This window comes from Kogia breviceps, chromosome 17 (assembly GCF_026419965.1).
Source record: "Kogia breviceps isolate mKogBre1 chromosome 17, mKogBre1 haplotype 1, whole genome shotgun sequence".
In the NCBI taxonomy this organism is placed as follows: Eukaryota; Metazoa; Chordata; class Mammalia; order Artiodactyla; family Physeteridae; genus Kogia; species Kogia breviceps.
In genome coordinates, this window is record NC_081326.1 from 42,477,775 (window position 1) to 42,499,874 (window position 22,100).

The 22,100-nt window shown below is 36.2% G+C and overlaps 1 protein-coding gene across 11 annotated transcripts in view; it reads left to right on the plus strand.

Annotated features, from left to right (window-relative positions):
• Positions 1-22,100, plus strand: part of VPS13B (vacuolar protein sorting 13 homolog B) — a 774,679-nt gene that overhangs the window by 40,176 nt on the left and 712,403 nt on the right. For all 11 annotated transcript variants that reach the window (XR_010837425.1, XM_067017180.1, XM_067017176.1 and 8 more), the window contains exons 4-5: positions 2,283-2,403; positions 21,160-21,327. Coding sequence is in view for 10 of the 11 variants with exons in the window: in XM_067017180.1 (XP_066873281.1) it covers positions 2,283-2,403; positions 21,160-21,327 (289 nt within the window). In the remaining variant the exon portion in view is untranslated. The remainder of the gene's footprint in view (positions 1-2,282; positions 2,404-21,159; positions 21,328-22,100) is intronic.

Consider the following 22,100-nt stretch of genomic DNA (forward strand, 5'->3'; position numbering starts at 1 on the left):
TCCCCCAAAATAACAGAAGATGTCATTATAAAGATTGAATAGTGAAGCTGTTTTGTGGAATGAAATGCTGTGAAGTTTGTTTTTTATTAACTTAAACATAGGTTCATGCAAAAATTTCCTTTATTGTTTGTTACAGTAAATTTTTAACTTTTTGTTGTAATGAAGTTTCAAACAGAAATTTTTTCTTTTGCTAATATATCACACTAGCATCTGAAGCCATGCTATGTTGTAGAAGATTCGTCTTTTATTATTCTATAATCCTTTTAGTGTGGTAGTGAATAAGAATTTTTGTGTCCTAAAGGAGGTCCTATCATTGTTCTTATTTGCCTCTAGTACCCTGTTAGAATGGTAAATTTAGTGGGTATCCTTTTTGTTCTTGAAATTTTCTCTTCAAATATGTAAAAGAGAAAAACTAAATTTGTCATGATTCTTTTAAGCATTATGAAATAGTTTTATTATCGATTAATGAATTGATGGTGCACAGTACACCATCTGTTTCCCTTTGTGTTGGAGAGATGTTTGATCTCTGCCTCCTCATATGCATCTCTCATTCAAGCAGAATGTGCTCTTTTATTCCCCCAAAAGGAATAAGATGATGTCAGATGCTTTTACCTCGTTTTACTACCTCATCTATTTCCTCCTTGTAATATCCATCTTCTTGAAAGAGCAATCTATGTTTATTTTTTCCATCTTAACTTGTTATTCACCCTTTGAACTACTCTTTTACTTCTTCCACTCCTGTCCCTCTACTGCAATTACTAAATGTCCTTTTTTTTTTTCCCTTTGGTTATTGGCACCCTCCTAATTACCAAATCTTAAGTGTTAACATCTCTGTGGTTCTTAATGTGACCTCATTTTTATTGAACTAGTCCATGCCTTTAGCTTCTGGTATTGTTCTCCCATCTTAAACATTGTATACTGTGGCTTTTTTGGACTAATCATTATTCTTACATGTGCTGTTTATAGTTTTCCCCCTATTTAGCCTCCAATCTTAACCTAAAACATTTCTACACTCAGTTTTAATGGCCTCATCTCTCTAGTTCTTCCAAATAGAATGACTCTTCGTGTTCCTATTACTTGAAAACAAACAAAAAAGTACTCTTGTAGACTGGTTATATAAGTTTTAAATAGATTCTGAAATCTTTGAGGACAGATATTATATCTAATTTGCCCTTGTAAATCCAGCAATTAACACATAAAAGCATTATATAAATGTTTGTTGAATCAAGTCAGGAAAAGAGTACTCATTTGCATTGTATAAATTTCAAAAATATGTATGGGGCTTCCCTGGTGGCGCAGTGGTTGAGAATCCGCCTGCCGATGCAGGAGACACGGGTTCGTGCCCTGGTCCGGGAGGATCCCACATGCCGCAGAGCAACTAAGCCCGCGAGCCATGGCCGCTGGGCCTGCGTGTCCGGAGCCTGTGCTCCGCAACGGGAGAGGCCACAACAGTGAGAGGCCCGCATACCGCAAAAAAAAAAAAAAAAAAAAAAAAAAAAAGTATGATTTTTTTGAAGTTTTTATGTTATCCATATCAAAACTCAGTTAAACCTTGTATCTAATCTAAACAATATTCAACTCAGTGAACAGTGTTAAATAGGATGCCAAGATTTCTGAGGATTATTAAGATTAATCATTAAAGGTGATTAAAAAGACAGCTTGGATTCTTAATTTAACTCACAAAATAGTAAGGGTCTTAACATATAAACAAATAGGGGAATATTAAGACCTTTTCCATTTGTTTTGCATTTTCAAATGGAAAATGTTTAAAAGCTTCCATTGAATTTTTTCTTTTGCTAAAACCATATATAAGAATTTTTTTGGTCATTATCAAGTGGTTTCTTTTGATGCCAACTAAAGAAATAGACAATTTATGATTTTAAACTACTACTTAGTTTTAAAATGGTGTTTAAGAATGCAAATTAAGGGACTTCCCTAGTGGCGCAGCGGTTGAGAGTCCGCCTGCCGATGCAGGGGATACGGGTTCGTGCCCCGGTCCGGGAAGATCCCACATGCCGCGGAGCGGCTGGGCCCGTGAGCCATGGCTGCAGAGCCTGTGCTCCGCAACGGGAGAGGCCACAACAGTGAGAGGCCTGCGTACCACAAAAAAAAAAAAAAGAATGCAAATTAGGAAAAATTTTAGTTACATAGATTTTTAGAGCTAAAAAAAAAACCCTGAAGAGTCTATCTTATCACATTTTAGTAACCTGAATACATTCAACAAAACTTTTAAAAATTCTTGAATGGTGACTGATACTTTTCTTTTTTCAAAATAAAAATAGGATGACCATGAAAGCTGTGGTTCTAATTCTACCAACCGTAGTACTACTGAGAACACAAAATCATCAGTTAAACCCCGAAGAATTCAGCAGGCTGCTCCCACAGATCCTGATTTGCCACCAGGTAACTTCTTTTTTATTTTTAATTTTGGTTTATTTTTAGCTGCATTGGGTCTTCGTTTCTGTGCGCGCGCTTCTCATTGCCGTGACTTCTCTTGTTGTGGAGCATGGGCTCTAGGTGCATGGGTTTCAGTAGTTGCAGCATGTGGGCTCAGTAGTTGCGTCACGCAGGCTTTAGTAGTTGTGGCGCGCAGGCTTAGTTGCTCCATGGCATGTGGGATCTTCCTGGACCAGGGCTTGAACCCGTGTCCCCTGCATTGGCAGGCAGATTCTTTTTTTTTTTAAACATCTTTATTGGAGTATAACTGTTTTACAATAGTGTGTTAGTTTTTCCTTTACAACAAAGTGAATCAGTTATACATATACATATGTTCCCATATCTCTTCCCTCTTGCATCACCCTCTTTCCTACCCTCCCTATCCCACTCCTCTAGGTGGTCACAAAGCACAGAGGTGATCTCCCTGTGCTATGCGGCAGCTTCCCACTAGCTATCTAATTTACATTTGATAGTGTATATATGTCCCTGGCAGGCAGATTCTTAACCACTGCACCACAAGGGAAGTCCCACCACCAGGTAACTTCTAAGGGCATTGATAAAAACAAAATTTTGATTGTTATTAATCATTGTTGTAGCCCTTTGTAGAATATATATTTTCCATATTTTTTAGTGTCATAAAGTATTTAAAATATATGTAGATTTGCTGCATGACATCAGAACAGATTGAAAGACATTTGTGAGGGCTCTGGACTCATTCAAATTTTGATGCTCTTTTGCCCTAGGTTTATTCATTAAGTTTCTTTCTTTCATTTTATTTATTTTTTTCTATTTAGTCCTTTAAGATTAAAAGGTGGGTGACTGAATGACAGTTACTTGAATATATTTTTGTCTTAAAATTTACTCATCTGTAAGTATAGGAATCACTGATCTAAACAACAAAATAACACAGATCATTTCAGACAGCTTCCAATCTCCAGATTAAAAGCTTCATCACTTCAATTATATATATAATTCCTTTCATTTCTTGTCTCAGATTCTAATCATCTCTTGAGGATGATTAAAGGACAAATCCCAATAATTAATACATTGTTCTTACTTTGCTGCTGTTTGTCCCTATGCAAGGGATCATATATCAGGACCCTTTCCCTTAAATTTTTCCTAGATTAAAGGTCAGGAATCAAATACATCTTCATGGAACACTAGTGCACATCTGATGCTTTTAACAGCATTTCACATTAAATAAAAAGGAGACATATTGTTCTGGGTAAGATAAGCACTCATTACATCATTAAGTTAAATAATAAATCTTATCATTGTATAAAAAGTTCCCAGAAATTTAAGTTAGCTCTGTATTGCTTGAAATGTTTGTATAATAGTTATAGTCTTTTCCATGTGGTGATTTTGCAGAGCAAAGTGTCGGTGCAGGTATTTCATTCTTTTTCTGTTTTTTTTTTAATGTTTCTGTTTATTTCTTCATTACACTCATGATCTTATAGCTATTTGTTGTCATCAGGGAAACAGAGAAGAGGGTTGGAAGTCAGCTCTTCTTGGGGACTGAGGACTTTCTTCCTTAGTTATATTAGTTCCAATACCTAAAAGGTGGATCCCAATCCTGTTTTCACTCACAGAGAACTCTGAAAACAGGCTAATTTATCTGATGCAAAATCAACACCTAAGGAGACCCAAATCTTTTTTTACATTTTAAGATGATAACTGGGATTTTTTAAAAAACATTTTTATTGGAGCATAGTTGCTCTCTTATATCCTCTCCAAGCAAAAACTTGCTTGCCTCTGACTCCTACTTATAGTCTCTTTCTTCCTCTTGCTTCTTGATAAACAAGGGAAACTGAAATTTTTATTTATTTGGAGGAGTAGTGGCTTACAAATAACAGTTCCTTGATAAATGTTTAATGAAGGAAAAAATACAATGATTGTTACATGTCAGCTCTGTGGCCAAAGTGCATTGCTGCCTTTTTACAGTTAGTAGTTATCAGTCACTTCTCTTTCGATTTTATTTATCAGTTACTTCTTTTTTTTGAGATATAGCTGACATTGGTATACAGTTGTTTTCTGCCCCAAAGGTTTGTAAGCTCGTTTCAACCTAAGTTCAACCCAGTTTCAAACCTGTTAATTTTTGACAGTCTTCTGGCACCATCTACTTTACTTGTAAGAGGCTGCCACTAGGTACATCATTTCATAGCCCTCCTCCCTCAAATATAGGTTCTAAATTACATTTGAATTGAACATATTTAATTGGTGTTATAGTGATGTTAATGCTGATGCTTTGTGTTCTTAGGAGCTTTACCTAACAGATCTCAGTATTCTCTCTGGCCTTAGAATAAATAGATTAATTGCTATGGCTGGAGAAGGTGCCAGAAGAAGTTATTTTACTTCTGAATGTTTCTAATTCTACTTAGAGTAGTTATGATGGTTAAAGAGCTTTCTAAATTCTTTTCATAATTATTAAATCCTTGGGAGAAACACCTGGTGAATCTAATTAAACTGTAAATTAAACTATAGCTTATTCTTATTTATGAGATGGGCAACCCCTTTACCCCTCCAAATTTCTGGCTACATATCCCCTTAAAACTTCCTAAGCCAGCTCATTGTATACAACTCTCTCCATCAGTATCCTGGCAAAGAATAATCAGTTTTAGGTTTAACTGTTGAGTCTTATTACAGTTTTTTTTTTTCTTTTAAGAAAGAACTTGTTTAAGAAAAATTTAAAGCTTTTGTCAGTTGTGGGCTAATCTTCTGTGGGCTAACTTGCATGTACTTAAAACAGGTCCCAGACTTTTAATGATTCTTTAGAGACTGTATTGGAATTTATACTGATATTCTGGATTGGGAGAACTGACCTATTTTTAGGAGCATAAAACATAAGAATAAATGTAACATAAAACATCCTATTTTTAGGGGCATGAAACAGAGCTGTGTTCTACTGAACTACCTGAGGTAGCTTTTGGATTAACAGGTGCTTTTCTGCCTTACCTAACAGGACTCATATCCTCTTTTATGCTGTGACAAAAATCACAGTTAAAGGAGTTGCTTTAGGAAGTAACTGAACTTGTTGGACAATTACTGGAAGGCAGAGCAGCTAAACTTAATATTGCCAAAGGAAAAAAAAAAGAATAATTTGACAGTCCAGTTGGATAATGGTAAATCCTTTTATTTCAAGATTACCTCATATGATTATTTGAGGACTCATTTCTGTCAATGTTATCTTACCTGGAAAGAACCTATATTAAGGTTCTTTCATGGTAGAGATGAATTCCTGTTCTCAAAATTTTCTAGGGCAGAGTTATTTCTTCCAGCATCTGTGGTTATAATTTTGGAGTTCAAACATTTACATTGATTCAGAGATGCTTTTTGAGAAAAGTTTTGGTGTTGCAAATAGTTGTTTGTTCTATATCTTGAAGGATGGGCACCCCTCTAATAGGAAAGAAACACAAGTCGATATCTTATATTTTCTTTGCAATTTCTCGTCTTGTTATCTGGAACAGTCTTTTTCAGATTATGCATCCTGACCAGTGAGTGCATTGTGAAAGCAATTTAGTGGGTCATGGCAAGCATTTAAAAAATATGTAGCATAGAGTAGAAAACCATATAGTGTGGGGCATGTAGTAAAGGTTAATCGTATTTCAAGAAACTTATGCGTATATGTGTGCTTTGCTGGGTTATGATGTAATATTTCTTCCTGGGAGAGAGGTCAAAAGAGTTTGAATCTGACTGATTTGAACCATATACATTTTCTTTCAGTTAATGATATATAGGCCAGAACCTTCAGTTACTTTTAATAACAGTTTTGAATTGTGGGCTTAGGATACTCAGTAAGATATGTTGACAATTCCTATTTAGAGAGAAAGTTTAAGGATGTTTCATTTCCTTCTTTCTTCATTCATGCTTTTCCTCAGTATTCTCTGTACTTTATCTAGCTTAGAAGTGAGATTACTTCTAAGCTACATACCTGGATTATTTAGTCCTATGCTCTCTGAAGTGTACAACCTTTGGTTTTGTTGAAGGTCATTGTAAGAAGCCAGCCTTTTGTGGGCTGCTTCTGCATTTTCTCTAAAATGGCTTTAAGGGTATTGTCCTTTAATTTATTCAGGACCTCTTAATTAAAGGATATGTTTTATCTTGTTAAATATTTTTTCATTAAAGTTTTTTCCTACTTATTTGCTAGGAAGTTCAGATAAATTTTGTGTTCTAGTGCATAGCTTCCTCTTTCTTGATTTTGTCATGTAATTGTCTCTTCCCTTTTTTTCTCCTTACCCTGTTACTCAGAATATATGTATTGGGTTGGCCAAAAAGTTCCTTCAGTTTTTAAGCAAAAATAAAAGACACATTTTTCATTTTCACCAAGTACTTTATTGACCAACGTATTCAGTTTTGTTCCACTATGTTCTGCCATTTTCCAGGCCACTTTATAATTCCATCTTTCCAAAACTTATCTTTTTGAGCAAAGAACAGTCTTCTAGGTAATTGAAATTTTTTCCATTAAGAGAATTTTATAAAGCCTGAAATGAATGGAAATCTGATGGTGCAATGTCAGGTGAATATGGCGGATGAATCAGAACTTTCCAGCCAAGCTGTAACAGTTTTAGTCTGGTCATCAAAGAAACACACAATGTTGCGTTATCCTAATGGAAGATTATGTGTTTTCTGTTGATTAATTCTGGATGCTTTTCGTCGAGTGCTGCTTTCAGTTGGTCTAATTGCGACCAGTACTTGTTGGAATTAATGGTTTGGTTTTCCAGAAGGAGCTCATAATAGAGGAGCTTCCAATCCCACCATATACACAACATCACCTTCTTTGGATGAAGACTGGCCTTTGGTGTGGTGGTGGTGGTTCATTTTTCTTGCCCCATGATCTCTTCTGTTCTACATTATTGTACAGTATTCACTTTTCATTGATTGTCACAATTTGTTTTAAAAACGGAACGTTTTCATTACGTTTCAGTAGGGAAACACATGTGGAAATATGGTCAAGAAGGTTTTTTTCATGCTCTCACTCCCTCTTGTGAGAACACCAGAATCACAATGAGCTGCTGGGCTGCTGGACAATCATCGATAGGAGGACACTGGAACTCACCAAAAAAGATACCCCACATCCAAAGACAAAGGAGAAGCCACAATTAGATGGTAGGAGGGGTGCAATCACAGTAAAATCAAAGCCCATAACTGCTGGGTAGGTGACTCACAAACTGGAGAACACTTATACCACAGAAGTCCACCCACTGGAATGAAGGTTCTGAGCCCCATGTCAGGCTTCCCAACCTGGGGGTCTGGCAACGGGAGGAGGAATTCCTAGAGAATCAGACTTTGAAGGCTAGTGGGATTTGATTGCAGGACTTTGACAGGACTGGGAGAAACAGAGACTCCACTCTTGGATGGTACACACAAGGTAATGTGTGCATCAGGACCCAGGGGAAGGAGCAGTGACCCCATAAGAGACTGAATCAGACTTACCTGCTAGTGTTGGAAGGTCCCCTGCGGAGGCAGGGGGTGGCTGTGTCTCACCGTGAGGACAAGGACACTGGCAGCAGAAGTCCTGGGAAGTACTCCTTGGTGTGAGCCCTCCCAGAGTCCACCATTAGCCCTACCAAAGAGCCCTGATAGGCTCCAGTGTTGGGTCGCCTCAGGCCAAACAACTAACAGGGAGGGAACCCAGCCCCACCCATCAGCAGATAAGCAGGTTAAAGTTTTACTGAGCTTTGCCCACAAGAGCCACAGCCAGCTCTACCCACGACCAGTCTCTCCCATCAGGAAATGTGCACAAGCCTCTTAGACAGCCTCATCCACCAGAGGGCAGAGAGCAGAAGCAAGAAGAACTACAATCCAGCAACCTGTGGAACAAAAACCACATTCACAGAAAGATAGACAAGATGAAAAGGCAGAGGGCTATGTACCAGATGAAGGAATAAGATAAAACCCCAGAGAAACAACTAAATGAAGTGGAGATAGGCAACCTTCCAGAAAAATAATTCAGAATAATGATAGTGAAGATGATCCAGGACCTCGGAAAAAGAATGGAGGCAAAGGTCAAGAAGATGCAAGAAATGTTTAACAAAGATCTAGAAGAATTAAAGAACAAACAGAGATGAACAGTACAATAACTGAAATGAAAAATATACTAGAAGGAACCAATAGCAGAATAACTGAGGCAGAAGAACGGATAAGTGACCTGGAAGACAAAATGGTGGAGTTCACTGCCACGGAACAGAATAAAGAAAAAAGAATGAAAAGAAATGAAGACAGTCTAGGAGACCTCTGAGACAATGTTAAATGCAACAACATTTGCATTATAGGGGTCCCAGAAGGAGAAGAGAGAGAGAAAGGACCAGAGAAAACATTTGAAGAGAATATAGTCAAAAAATTCCCTAACGTGAGAAAGGAAATAGCTGTCCAAGTCCAGGAAGCACAGAGAGTCCCATACAGGATAAACCCAAGGAGAAACATGCTGAGACACATAGTAATTAAATTGGCACAAATTAAAGACAAAGAAAAATCACTGAAAGCAGCAAGGGAATACCGACAAATAACACACAAGGGAACTCCCATAAGGTTAACAGCTGATTTCTCAGCAGAAACTCTACAAGCCAGAAGGGAGTGGCATGATATACTTAAAGTAATGAAACGGAAGAACCTACAACCAAGATTACTCTACCCAGCAAGGATCTCATTCAGATTCAACAGAGAAATCAAAAGCTTTACAGACAAGGAAAAGATAAGAGAATTCAGCACCACCAAACCAGGTCTACAACAAATGCTAAAGGACCTTCTCTAAGTGGGAAACACAAGAGAAGAAAAGGATGTACAAAAACAAACCCCCCAATATTAAGAAAGTGGTAATAGGAACATACATATCCATAATTACCTTAAACATGAATGGATTAAATGCTCCAACCAAGAGACACAGGCTTGTTGAATGGATAAAAAAAATGAGACACATATTTAGGCTGTCTACAAGAGACCCACTTCAGACCTAGGGACACATACAGACTGAAAGTGAGAGAATGGAAAAAGATATTCCATGCAAATGGAAATCCAAAGAAAGCTGGAGTAGCAATACTCATATCAGATAAAATAGACTTTAAAATAAAGAATGTTTCAAGAGACAAGGAAGGACACTACATAATGATCAAGGGATCAATCCAAGAAGAAGATATAACAATTATAAATATATATGCACCCAACCTAGGAGCACCTCATTACATAGGCCACTGCTAACAGCTACAAAACAGGAAATCGACAGTAACATTATAATAGTGGGAGACTTTAACACCTCACTTATACCAATGGACACATCATCCAAAATGAAAATAAATGAGGAAACAGAAGCTTCAAATGACACAGTTGACCAGATAGATTTAATTGATATTTATAGGACATTCCATCCAAAAACAGCAGATTACACTTTCTTCTCAAGTGTGTATGGAACATTCTCCAGGATAGATCACATCCTGGGTCACCAATCAAGCCTCAGTAAATTTAAGAAAATTGAAATCATATCCAGCATCTTTTCTGACCACAATGCTATGAGAGTAGAAATGAATTACAGAGAAATAAATGTAAAAAACACAAACACATGGAGGCTCAACAGTACGTTACTAAATAACCAATAGTTCACTGAAGAAATCAAAGAGGAAATCAAAAAATACCTAGAGACAAATGACAATGAAAACACAATGATCCAAAACCTATGGGATGCAGAAAAAGCAGTTCTAAGAGGGAAGTTTATAGCTATACAAGCCTACCTCAAGAAACATGAAAAATCTCAAGTAAACAATCTAACCTTACATCTAAAGGAACTTGAGAAAGAAGAACAAACAGAACCCAAAGTTAGCAGAAGGAAAGAAATCAAAAAGATCAGAGAAGAAATAAATGAAATAGAAACAAAGAAAACAATAGCAAAGATGAATAAAACTAAAAGCTGATTTTTGAGAAGATGAACAAAACTGATAAACCATTAGCCAGACTCATCAAGAAAAAGAGGGAGAGTACTCAAATCAATAAACTGAGAAATGAAAAAGGAGAAGTTAAACAGACACCACAGAAATATAAAGCATCCTAAGAGACTACTACAGGCAACTCGGTACCAATAAAATGGACAACCTGGAAGAAATGGACAAATTCTTAGAAAGGTATAACCTTCCAAGACTGAACCAGGAAGAAATAGAAAATATGAACAGATCAATCACAAGTAATGAAATTGAAACTGTGATTAAAAATCTTCCATCAAACAAAAGTCCAGGACCATTTGGCTTCACACGTGAATTCTATCAAACATTTAGAGAAGAGCTAACACCCATCATTCTCAAACTCTTCCAAAAAATTGCAGAGGAAGGAATACTTTCAAACTCATTTTATGAGGCCATCATCACTCTGATACCAAAACCAGACAAAGATACTACAAGAAAAGAAAATTACAACGAATATCATTGATGAATATAGATGCAGAAATTCTCAACAAAATACTAGCAAACAGAATCCAACACCACGTTAAAAGTATCATAAACCATGATCAAGTGGGATTTATCCCAGGGGTGCAAGGATTCTTCAATATACGTAAATCAATGAGATACACACATTAGCAAACTGAAGAATAAAAACCATATGATCATCTCAGTAGATGCAGAAAAAGCTTTTGACAAAATTCAACACCCATTTATGATAAAAACTCTCCAGAAAGTGGGCATAGAGGGAACCTGCCACGACCTAATAAGGGCAATATATGACAAACCCACAACAAACATCATTCTCAATTGTGAAAAACTGAAAGTGTTTCCTCTAAGATGAGGAACAAGAGAAGGATGTGCACTCCCACCACTATTATTCAACATAGTTTTGGAAGTCCTAGCCACTGCAATCAGAGAAGAAAAAGAAATAAAACAAATACAAATTGGGAAAGTAGAAGTAAAACTGTCACTGTTTGCGGATGACATGATACTATACATAGAGAATCCTAAGGATGCCACCAGAAAACTACTAGAGCTAATCAATGAATTTGGTAAAGTTGCACGATACAAAATTATGCACAGAAATCTCTTACATTCCAATACACTAATGATGAATAAATCTGAAAGTGAAATTAAGGAAACACTCCCATTTACCATGGCAACAAAAAGAATAAAATACCTAGGAATACACCCTACCTAGGGAGACAAGAGACCTGTATGCAGAAAACTATAAGACACTGATGAAAGAAGTTAAAGATGATACCAACAGATGGAGAGATATACCATGTTCTTGGATTGGAAGAATCAATATTGTGAAAATGACTCTACTATCCAAAGCAATCTACAGATTCAGTGCAATCCCTATCAAATTCCCAAGGGCATTTTTTATGGAACTAGAACAAAAAATCTTAAAATTTGTTTGGAGACACAAGAGACCCCGAATAGCCAAAGCAGTCTTGAGGGAAGAAAACAGAGCTGGAGGAATCAGACTCCCTGACTTCAGACTATACTACAAAGCTACAGCAATCAAGGCAATATGGTACTGGCACAAAAACAGAAACATAGATCAATGGAACAAGATAGAAAGCCCAGAGATAAACCCATGCACCTATGGTCAACTAATCTATGACAAAGGAGGCAAGGATATACAATGGAGAAAAGACAGTCTGTTCAATAAGTGGTGCTGGGAAAACTGGACCGCTACATGTAAAAGAATGAAATTAGAACACTCCCTAACACCATACAGAAAAATAAACTGAAAATGGATTAGAGACCTAAATGTAAGACTGGACACTATAAAACTCTTAGAGGAAAACATAGGAAGAACACTCTTTGATATCAATCACAGGAAGTTTTTTTTTTTTTTCTTTGTGGTATGTGGGCCTCTCACTGTTGTGGACTCTCCCATTGAGGAGCACAGGCTCTGGATGCACAGGCTCCGTGGCCATGGCTCACGGGGCCAGCCGCTCCGCGGCATGTGGGATCTTCCCGGACCGGGCACGATCCCGTGTCCTCTGCATTAGCAGGCAGATTCTCAACCACTGCGCCACCAGGGAATCCCAGGAAGATATTTTTTGATCCATCTCCTGGAGTAATGGAAATGAAAAGAAAAATAAACAATGGGACCTAATGAAACTTCAGAGCTTTTGCACAGCAAAGGAAACCAGAAAGAAGACAAAATGATAACCATCAGAATGGGCGAAAATATTTGCAAATGAATCAACGGACAAAGGATTAATCTCCAAAATGTATAAACGGCTCATGGAGCTCAATAGTGAAAAAACAAACAACCCAATCCAAAAATGGGCAGAAGACCTAAGTAGACATTTCAATAAAGAAGACATACAGATGTCCAAGAAGCACATGAAAAGCTGCTCACCATCACTAATTATTAGAGAAATGCAAATCAAAACTACAATGAGATACCACCTCACACCAGTTAGAATGGGCATCATCAGAAAATCTACGGATAACAAATGCTGGAGAGGGTGTGGAGAAAAGGGAACCCTCTTGCACTGTTGGTGGGAATGTAACTTGATACAGCCACGATGGAGAACAGTATGGAGGTTCCTTAAAAAACTAAAAATAGAAGTACCATATGACCCAGCAATCCCACTACTGGGCATATACCCAGAGAAAACCATAATTCAAAAAGATACATGCACCCCAATCTTCACTGCAGCACTATTTACAATAGCCAGGTCATGGAAGCAACCTAAATGCCCATCGATAGATGAATGGATAAAGAAGATGTGGTACATATATACAATGGAATATTACTCAGCCATAAAAAGGAACGAAATTGGGTCATTTGTAGAGACATGGATGCATATAGAGACTGTCATACAGAGGGAAGTAAGTCAGAAAGAGAAAAACAAATATCATATATTAATGCATATATGTGGAACCTAGAAAAATGGTACAGATGAACTGGTTTGCAGGGCCAAAGTTTAGACACAGATGTAGAGAACACATGTATGGACACCAAGCGGGGAAAGCTGCGGGAGTGTGGGGGTGGTGTTGTGATGAATTGGGCGATTGGGATTGACATGTATACACTGATGTGTATAAAATGGATGACTAATAAGAACCTGCTGTATTAAAAAAAATAAAGTTCAAAAATTTAAAAAAGAAAAAAAAAGTTTTGTTTTGCTTAACTTACGTGGAACCCAAACATCAGAGCAATTTACATAACCAAGCTGGTGTAAATGATTTTAATTGGCGATTTGGGTATTTTGAGTATGTTGGCTGTCTCCCATGTGGTATAACATTGATTGTTCTCAATTAATGTCTTGATTTGATCGTTGTCAACTTCAACTGGTCTGTCCGACTGTGGAGCATGGTCCAGTGAGAAATCTCCAGCACAAAACTTCGCAAACCACTTTTGACACGTGCTATCAGTCACAGCACCTTCTCCATACACCGCACAAATCTTTTTTTGCGTTTCAGTTGTGTTTTACCTTTCTTGAAATAATAGAGCATAATATGCCGAAAATGTTGCTCTTTTCCTTTCATCTTCAGTATCAAAATGGCTACACAAAAATTCACCAATTCTGATTATTTTTTAAAAATGCATACTGATATGACAGCTGTCACAATACAGTTTTAACAAAATTGTTTCAAATGAAGTTAATGACAACTAAGCGCTACTAGAGTCATCTTACGGAAAAAACCAGTCAAAGTTTTTGGCCAACCCAATATATGTATGTACACACACACACAGGGTGTAATAGAAATATTTAGGGTATAGATAAATTAAAAATTATGTTGCCCACTGGGTCCGAAGTTGTGACCTAGACATCTTTGATCTTCATCATCTAGCATGGAGGTTAGGAAATACTTTCTGTAAAGGGCCAGTTATTAAATATTTTAGGCTTTGCAAGCCATATTTTTTCTGTTACAGCTCTTCCACTTTTTTGATGTACTGTGAAATCAGCCATAAGCTGTAAATAAACTAATGTTTGTGACTATGTTCCAATAAAAGTTTATTTATAACAACAGATCGCACAACCTCATTTGGCCAGCTCCAATCTGATACAATGTCTGGTTCATAATAGCCATTTATGTATTTACTGCACTGCATAAAAACTGAACTGCATAAAATCACACAGGGTTTTTCAGAGTTTGAAAATCAGAATCAAAAAGTCATTGAAATGTAGAGTAAGAAGCTACTTCTGATTTTTCTGGTCTAGCAGTCTATCTTTTTTGGGACATGGACACTTGAAAATCTGTTGAAAAAGTAATAGACCCACATAGGCACATTTAAAATTTGCATGTGACTTTGGGGTACTCATATACTCACTGAAGTCTATCTGTAGGCCCCAGCTAAGCCTCTGATCTAGCTTACGTTTTGTGGATGAGAAGTTGGAAACTTAGATATTTTGGTGTAGATGAGGAATACCTTATTATACTTTACAATACCTGTGGTATACATAGGTATATATTATTAAATTAGTAGTCATTTACTCAAGATTTTGTTTTCTGCAGAAAATGTTGAATATGAAATGGAAGGGGTGTGTGTGTGTGTGTGTGTGTGTGTGTGTGTGTGTGTGTGTGTGTGTTTGCTTAATGCTTGCCACCTTAGGCTGTTAGGGCTTGGTTTTCTGAAAAAAAATCTCTTGAAGGGAGTTTAATAATAGTTGGAGAGGGTATCAGATAATTAAGAATATTTGTAATATATCAGCTGTTCGAGAGCCTGAGCCAAAAATGGCAATGTATTTTTATAGAAGATAGCACAATCATTTCTTGTCTACTTGCCTGTGGGGAAGCTCAGCAATTTAAGCTATCTAATCACTCTTCCTTTCTGGAATCTAAGAATAGAGAGAACCTTGTTGTAAATGAAAAAGAAATTCAGAGCTTATTTTACCTCTTCTATTTTTATGCTTTTCCTGTTTTTAACATTTACCATTAACATTTTCAGGAAAAACTTAAAAAAAAAACAATGACCAGATATGTAAGTTTAGTTAATATTAAGTGGTGGACACCTTAACTTCTAAATTTCAGGGGATTAGCACGACAAAAGTGTTTGTTTTCTTTATGTACCAGTCATGGCAGTGTTCTGTCAGAAGCCCAGGTTCCTTTTATCTTGAGGCTCTGCTATGCCCTACCCAGGCTTTGAATTATACTGCTTTCAGCCTTTTTTTTTTTTTTTAAACACCTTTATTAGCGTATAATTGCTTTACAGTGGTGTGTCAGTTTCTGCTTTATAACAAAGTGAATCAGTTATACATATGCATATATCCCCATATCTCTTCCCTCTTGCATCTCCCTCCCTCCCACCCTCCCTATCCCACCCCTCTAGGTGGTCACAAAGCACGGAGCTGATCTCCCTGAGCTGATCTCCCTGTGCTATGCGGCTGCTTCCCACTATCTATCTATTTTTCATTTGGTAGTGTATATATGTCCATGCCACTCTCTCACTTTGTCCCAGCTTACCCTTCCCCCTCCCTGTATCCTCAAGTCCATTCTCTAGTAGGTCTGCAGACCTGCTTTCAGCCTTTTTAAGAGGAGAATCTGGAGAAGACCTATCCACTTCTTACTAACCCCAGGTTGGAAGGGATATATACCCTTCTCAAGTTACATTGAGGAAAACTATCTTCATGGACGTTATGTATATCTTAGAAGTCATATCTCAGAAACAATTCTACATTCGGGAAGGGGAAACACAAAATATTGATGGATAGCTAGCCATTTCTGCCATACAGGTGTTCTTTCTCATTAATATATTGATCGTTTTAAAAGTATGTTATGCTTTTGTCAATAACCTTCAAGATATCTAACATGTATATTTTGTTTATAACAGAAAAAGTGATAACTGGAGAGCTTTTATTTCATTCTAATTAGATTGGGTTTCAAAACATTGCTTAGTGGAGGCAGGCTGTTCAGTTCCCCAAATCTTTATTGCTGTATGCTGGAGCAGCTAGTTGAAGGCTATTTTTGCCCTTAGAGAATTAATGGCTTAGTATAGGAGATTTTGTAAACTACTAACTACAGTGCAAAACCAAAGCAAAGAGGAGCTCTAAGAAAGCACAATTCATATTTTTGGGATACTAAAAGAAAGGAGTGGTTATGTCCAGGTGTGTGTGGCTTCTAAAACACAGAGGTAAAATGGAGAGGTAAGAAACATTGAAAATGAAAGGATGGAAAATGGTATAGTAGACAAGCATTATCCAAAAATAATATAAAGATCAGGCAAAATAAAACTTAAGGCAAAAGCATTGATGGACGTATATAATAGATGCTGAATTATAGTAAAAGGTACTGTTCTCCAAAAAGTATATGATGGCTTTGTATGTACCTAACAACCTATCTTTGAAATGTGATAGATCAAGCAGACAAAAAAAAAATACCCAAACTGGGTCTTTGAGTAGCACAATTAACAAGATTGTTTTATAGATACATGTAAAACTCTGCACCCAGCAGATAAGACAGTGTACATTCTTTTGATGCACACATTGGATATGTATAGACATTGAAAAAGACTTGGTCAAAAAGGAATTCTTGACAAATTTCAAAGAATCATTATCATAAAGACCATCCTCTCTGGCCACAATACAATTAAATTAGAATAATTACCGATATGTTTGAATTTACTTCTACCATTTTATTATTTGTTTGGTTTTGGTAAGCTCTGATTTTCATTCTTCTATTTCCCCTCTTGTGCTTGCTATTTACTTTTCAGTGTCCTGAAATAGCTGCTCCATACTTTCTTTCCAGGTTTTCTGGCTACCTTCAGTGAGGAAGAGTGGAATGTGCTTACTTTATCTTACCCAGAACCTGGAACCCGTTAACATTTTGATGTACAACCTTTTAGAGACTTGTTTCTTTATGTGTATGTGTGCACATACACATATACTTTTTTTTGTAGTTTGTGTTTTTTAATGTTAGGAACATGTTTCAAGGACATTAATTTTTTCACAATGTTATTTTAATCATTGGCATGTATTACATTGTGTAACTGTTCCATAGTTTGTTTAATCAGTCCCTTTTTGTTTATTATATAGGTTATTTTTCATTTTCTGTTTTGTAAAATGCTTTAACAAACATACTGGTAGGTAAATCTTTGCACACACCTCTGTATTTCCTTAGGAGAAATTCTTATCAACTATAAAATCAAAATTTGTGAGTAATTTTAAGATTTTGGCATGTGTAACCAAATTATTTCCTGTGAAAAATTTGTTAACAGTATTTTCTAACAAGCACATTTTTGGTCCAATGCTGTTTTTTATTATCAAAAAATATTTCTTTGAAACTTCTATAGATGGAAAATGCTTTCATATCTTTTATTGCTAGCTGGAACTATCTTTTTTTTTTTTTTTTTTTTTGTGGTACACGGGCCTCTCACTGCTGTGGCCTCTCCCATGGCGGAGCACAGGCTCTGGACACACAGGCTCAGCGGCCATGGCTCTCGGGCCCAGCCGCTCCACGGCATGTGGGATCTTCCTGGATCGGGGCACGAACCTGTGTCCCCCGCATCGGCAGGCGGATTCTCAACCACTGCGCCACCAGGGAAGCCCTGGAATTATCATTTTTTAAAACCATTTTATTCTCTTTTCATTTTGTTATGAAGAATAGCAAATTTTTATATTTTGTTAGCTGATCGATATTCAGTATTTTTCAGTTATATCTTTTGGACAGTCATCTTCATGTAATGGTAATTTTGTGTTCTTCTTGTCAGTACTTACACTTATTTCTCTTTTTTACCCTTCCTTAGTTGTTTAGAACTTCTCTGTCTTAAATAATAATACTGGTAATAAGTATCTTCAACTCACAGCTATTTTCCTTAGCTCCTACAGTAACTGCCCTAAGTTATCTTTTAGTTACCAAAGCTGATGGATTAAAAAAAAAAATTCTTGTATTATAGAACCTCTCTACTGCATTACCAATAAGGAATCCTTATTCTTAACCTTCTAAATAAGTTTTGTTTTGAAATAATTTCAACCTTACAAAAAAGGCAAGAACATTAGAGAGAACTAACTTTTCCTTTAACTATAAGTTGCCTATATTATGCTGCATAACCCCCCAAAATATTTTACACCAAAAATTTGAAGAGGAAGTTTTTAGGTGCTGTAATCAAGTCATCAACCATGGAATCTCTGTTTTTGAGCAACTTGGCTTCCTAGTGACCATGTTAGGATAAACTGATTGAAAGTACTGTCTGTTTGTAACCCAAGTATTTGCCCTATGCTATTTAATTTAATCATATCAGATAAATAAATAAGATATAATCTTTGCTCTCTAGGATTTCATAGTTTAACAGAGAAGGTAATTATACATAAACATATACAAATGACAGGCTTATGAGGTAACATAAGCCCAAGAAAAGTGATACAGTCTCCTTAATGTTGATGTGTAGGGTGAGGGACATTGGAGAAGAGGATATAGGGCAGAGGACATTCATACTGGGCCTGAACAAGATGGGAGAATGGACAAAGTGTTCTACACAGAGGGAAGATCATGAACAAAGTCAATGAAAATTCATAGTGTTTTCTCTGGCCCAGTGGGCATTAGATGTATGTGTTTGGAGAAATTGGGTTTGTGAGTGGGAGAGAGTTGGATAATGATAAGAATTTCTGGAAAGGTTGACTAGTAGGAGGCTGTTGTTTTAGAGCCATCTAATATGACATCTTAGAGGTTCTTATCTGCAGAGTGACCTTGCGTTTTCAGATGCTTGTGGAATAGACCTGAATTACTGTTATTTCACTTGAACAGATGTATTCCTAGGGAGTCTCTAAATATGGAGTGATGAGAGCTCTTAGATATGCTCTTTGACATTTTTCTGTAGCAACCTTTGAACTAAGTTATTATGAGGGATTAAGGAGGTAGTGTATCATTTATTCTGTTGGTTAGTTGCTGTTACTTTGGCATTGCATGTTTTAATAGGATAACATAAATAGTCTTCTGTAGAAGTAGTTCTTTTTAGATACTTGATTCTTTTACTTTGGTGATTTGGCTTATTCATCTCAGCTTGTATTATGAGAAACTGAGAGAAGATATTAAAAAGTAGATGAAAAATCCATCAGTAGGTTTTCTGTCAGTTACAGTACATTTATAGTATTATGTTTCTTTCATTACTTTGCATTATATGTTTTCTCTGGTTCTGTCTCTGAGAGGTTTTTTTTTTTTTTTCTGGGGCAGGGGAGACAATAAAAACTCATAAACTTTTAAGAGGATTTTATGAATTCTCTATTGATGACAGGTTTTTCAGAAATAGGAAAACCAATGTTAGTCATGCTTCTTGACTTTTCAGAAACTGTTCATTTTTAACATCTCTCTTGAGTAGTGATAGCATGGGGGAAATATACATTTTAAGGTTGAACATTTTGATACTTAAAATTTCTTTTGGAAGTGTAATTTGTTAAACATCATTTTAGCATCTACTCTCGTAAAATATTTGTTCCCTAAATTTATTGATATTTTGTATGTTAATTTTATAGCATATGATAATTGGCACTCAAAGCTGCTAATATGAGAAAAACTTGAGCTTAGTCTTTCTACATTTCTTTTCTATTTGTATCCATTGGTAATGAATGAAGTTGGTTTTTGCAAGCATTTGCGGTTGAATAAAATTTTTTTTTTTTTTTTTTGTGGTACGCGGGCCTCTCACTGCCGTGGCCTCTCCCGTTGCGGAGCACAGGCTCTGGATGCACAGGCTCAGTGGCCGTGGCTCACGGGCCCAGCCGCTCTGCGGCATGTGGGATCCTCCCGGACCGGGGCACGAACCCGCATCCCCTGCATCGGCAGGTGGATTCTCAACCACTGTGCCACCAGGGAAGCCCTGGAATAAAATTTAAGTAAGCTTTCTTCTAGCAGGCTTCAGTGTAGGTGTTAACATTGTCAGTTACTGACAGAAGTTGATTCTATTTTGTCAGTAAAGTTCTGGTTTAAAGAATATAAGCAGATAGTTATTTCATGAAATAGCTAATTTTAATTAGTTTTTGCATAGGTTTTATAGTGGAAAATGCATTTGAATAAAGTTTTTAATCTTTTTCTCCTTTGTCTTTTTAAATGCTGTTTAGGTTTAGTTTCACTTATATTTTCAATCATATTCCTCAATAATATATCTATACACATTTATTGTGTGAGAAACTTCTGAGATTATGAATTCTCGTCATGCTTTATCTATTTTCTTTCTTCCCCGACTTTTCTCCTTTGTCTTTTTCATTGTGTTCTTTTCCCCTCTTTCTTTAATACTTTCTATGTTTTCTTCCTCAGTCATATTCTCCCCCCTTCCGTGTTTCAGTATTATACATTAGTAAGTGGAAATCGTTGAATCCGTTATGATGGTCTTGTTTCTTCTATCTTTCTTCCTCCTGGCCTCATTTTTGAATATCTTTATGGGTATTTAAAGTAGGAAGAGAAGATGGTAGCTGAAAAAAGAACCTTAAAGAAGCTTTTCTTCCTCTTATGTATTGTATAATCAGTATATAGTAACATTTTTCATTTGGGAAAATGTTTATAAAATAGGCGGAAATCAGACAAAGTACTTGTAGATTAGGATAATCTTTGAATGGGATCTAGAATTATGTTGTTAAAAGGTATGGCTTCTGTGGTTTCTCTTAGTATGTGAAACTTCATGATATTAGAACTTCTTTGTAATGGTTTTTGTTGGGGTGGATCTGCTACTTATTAGCTGTATCTCATTGGCAAGCCTGTTTACTTATCTGAATGTTAGTTTCATATTTGCAAAATATGATAAATGATACCCATCTGTCACATGCATTAAGTTTAGTAACATTTTAAGAATAATTATTTATTGATAGATTTAACTTCTAATTGGATTCTTTTTTCCCCTATTTTATAGGTTATGTGCAGAGTCTGATTAGACGAGTTGTAAATAACGTAAATATTGTTATAAATAATCTCATACTAAAATATGTTGAAGATGATATTGTTCTTTCAGTCAACATTACTTCTGCAGAATGCTATACAGTAGGTGAATTGTGGGATCGTGCATTCATGGATATTTCTGGTGAGTAAACATCAAGAAGAGTATAGCTTTTTCTATTGTTGAAACAGTTGTCTTGCATTCTAAACCTTTTTTTGGGCCACCAGGCTCCTGGATAAGTCTAATGAAATCTTTATGCCTTCAGCCTGGAAAAATGCACGTATGTAAAATTTAGCATACAATTATATTAATTTTTATTCTTTCTTACCTGTCACTTTCTTGCTTCAAATATTATATATAGTATTTTACAATGCTATGGGTTGAAGGAATAAAAATTAAATAATACTTAGTTAAATTTTTGAATGTTTGTGAAAGAGGAAAGGGGACATGTTGCTTTAGTTCAATAATGGCAAAACAGTGTATCTGACTGATTTATGTTTTAGGTTTGTGTACTACAGAGCATATTGGGGATTTTTGGTTAATCCCAAAGCCTCCTTTATTATGTGCTGCATTCTCCTTCTGCTTATATTAGAAAAACTATTAAGTAATAATATAATTTAATAACTACCAAATATTTATTATTATTTTATTTATTATGTTCTACATGGAAGGTAGGCACTGTGTCAAGCCTTGAAATTAGAGCTCTGAAAAAAATAGTGCTGCTTCTTAGTTTTGTTAGAAGACATAATAGTTAAATAAGGCACAACACTTGCTGATACATGTTCTGATAGGGTAAGCAGTGGGTAGTTTTGGAAAATATAGTAAGGAGACTATTGTGAACACCTTTTATTTGTGACTCGCCATTGTACATAATTGTTAAAGGTGCTGGCACTAAAGTTAGACTACCTGAGTTTGAA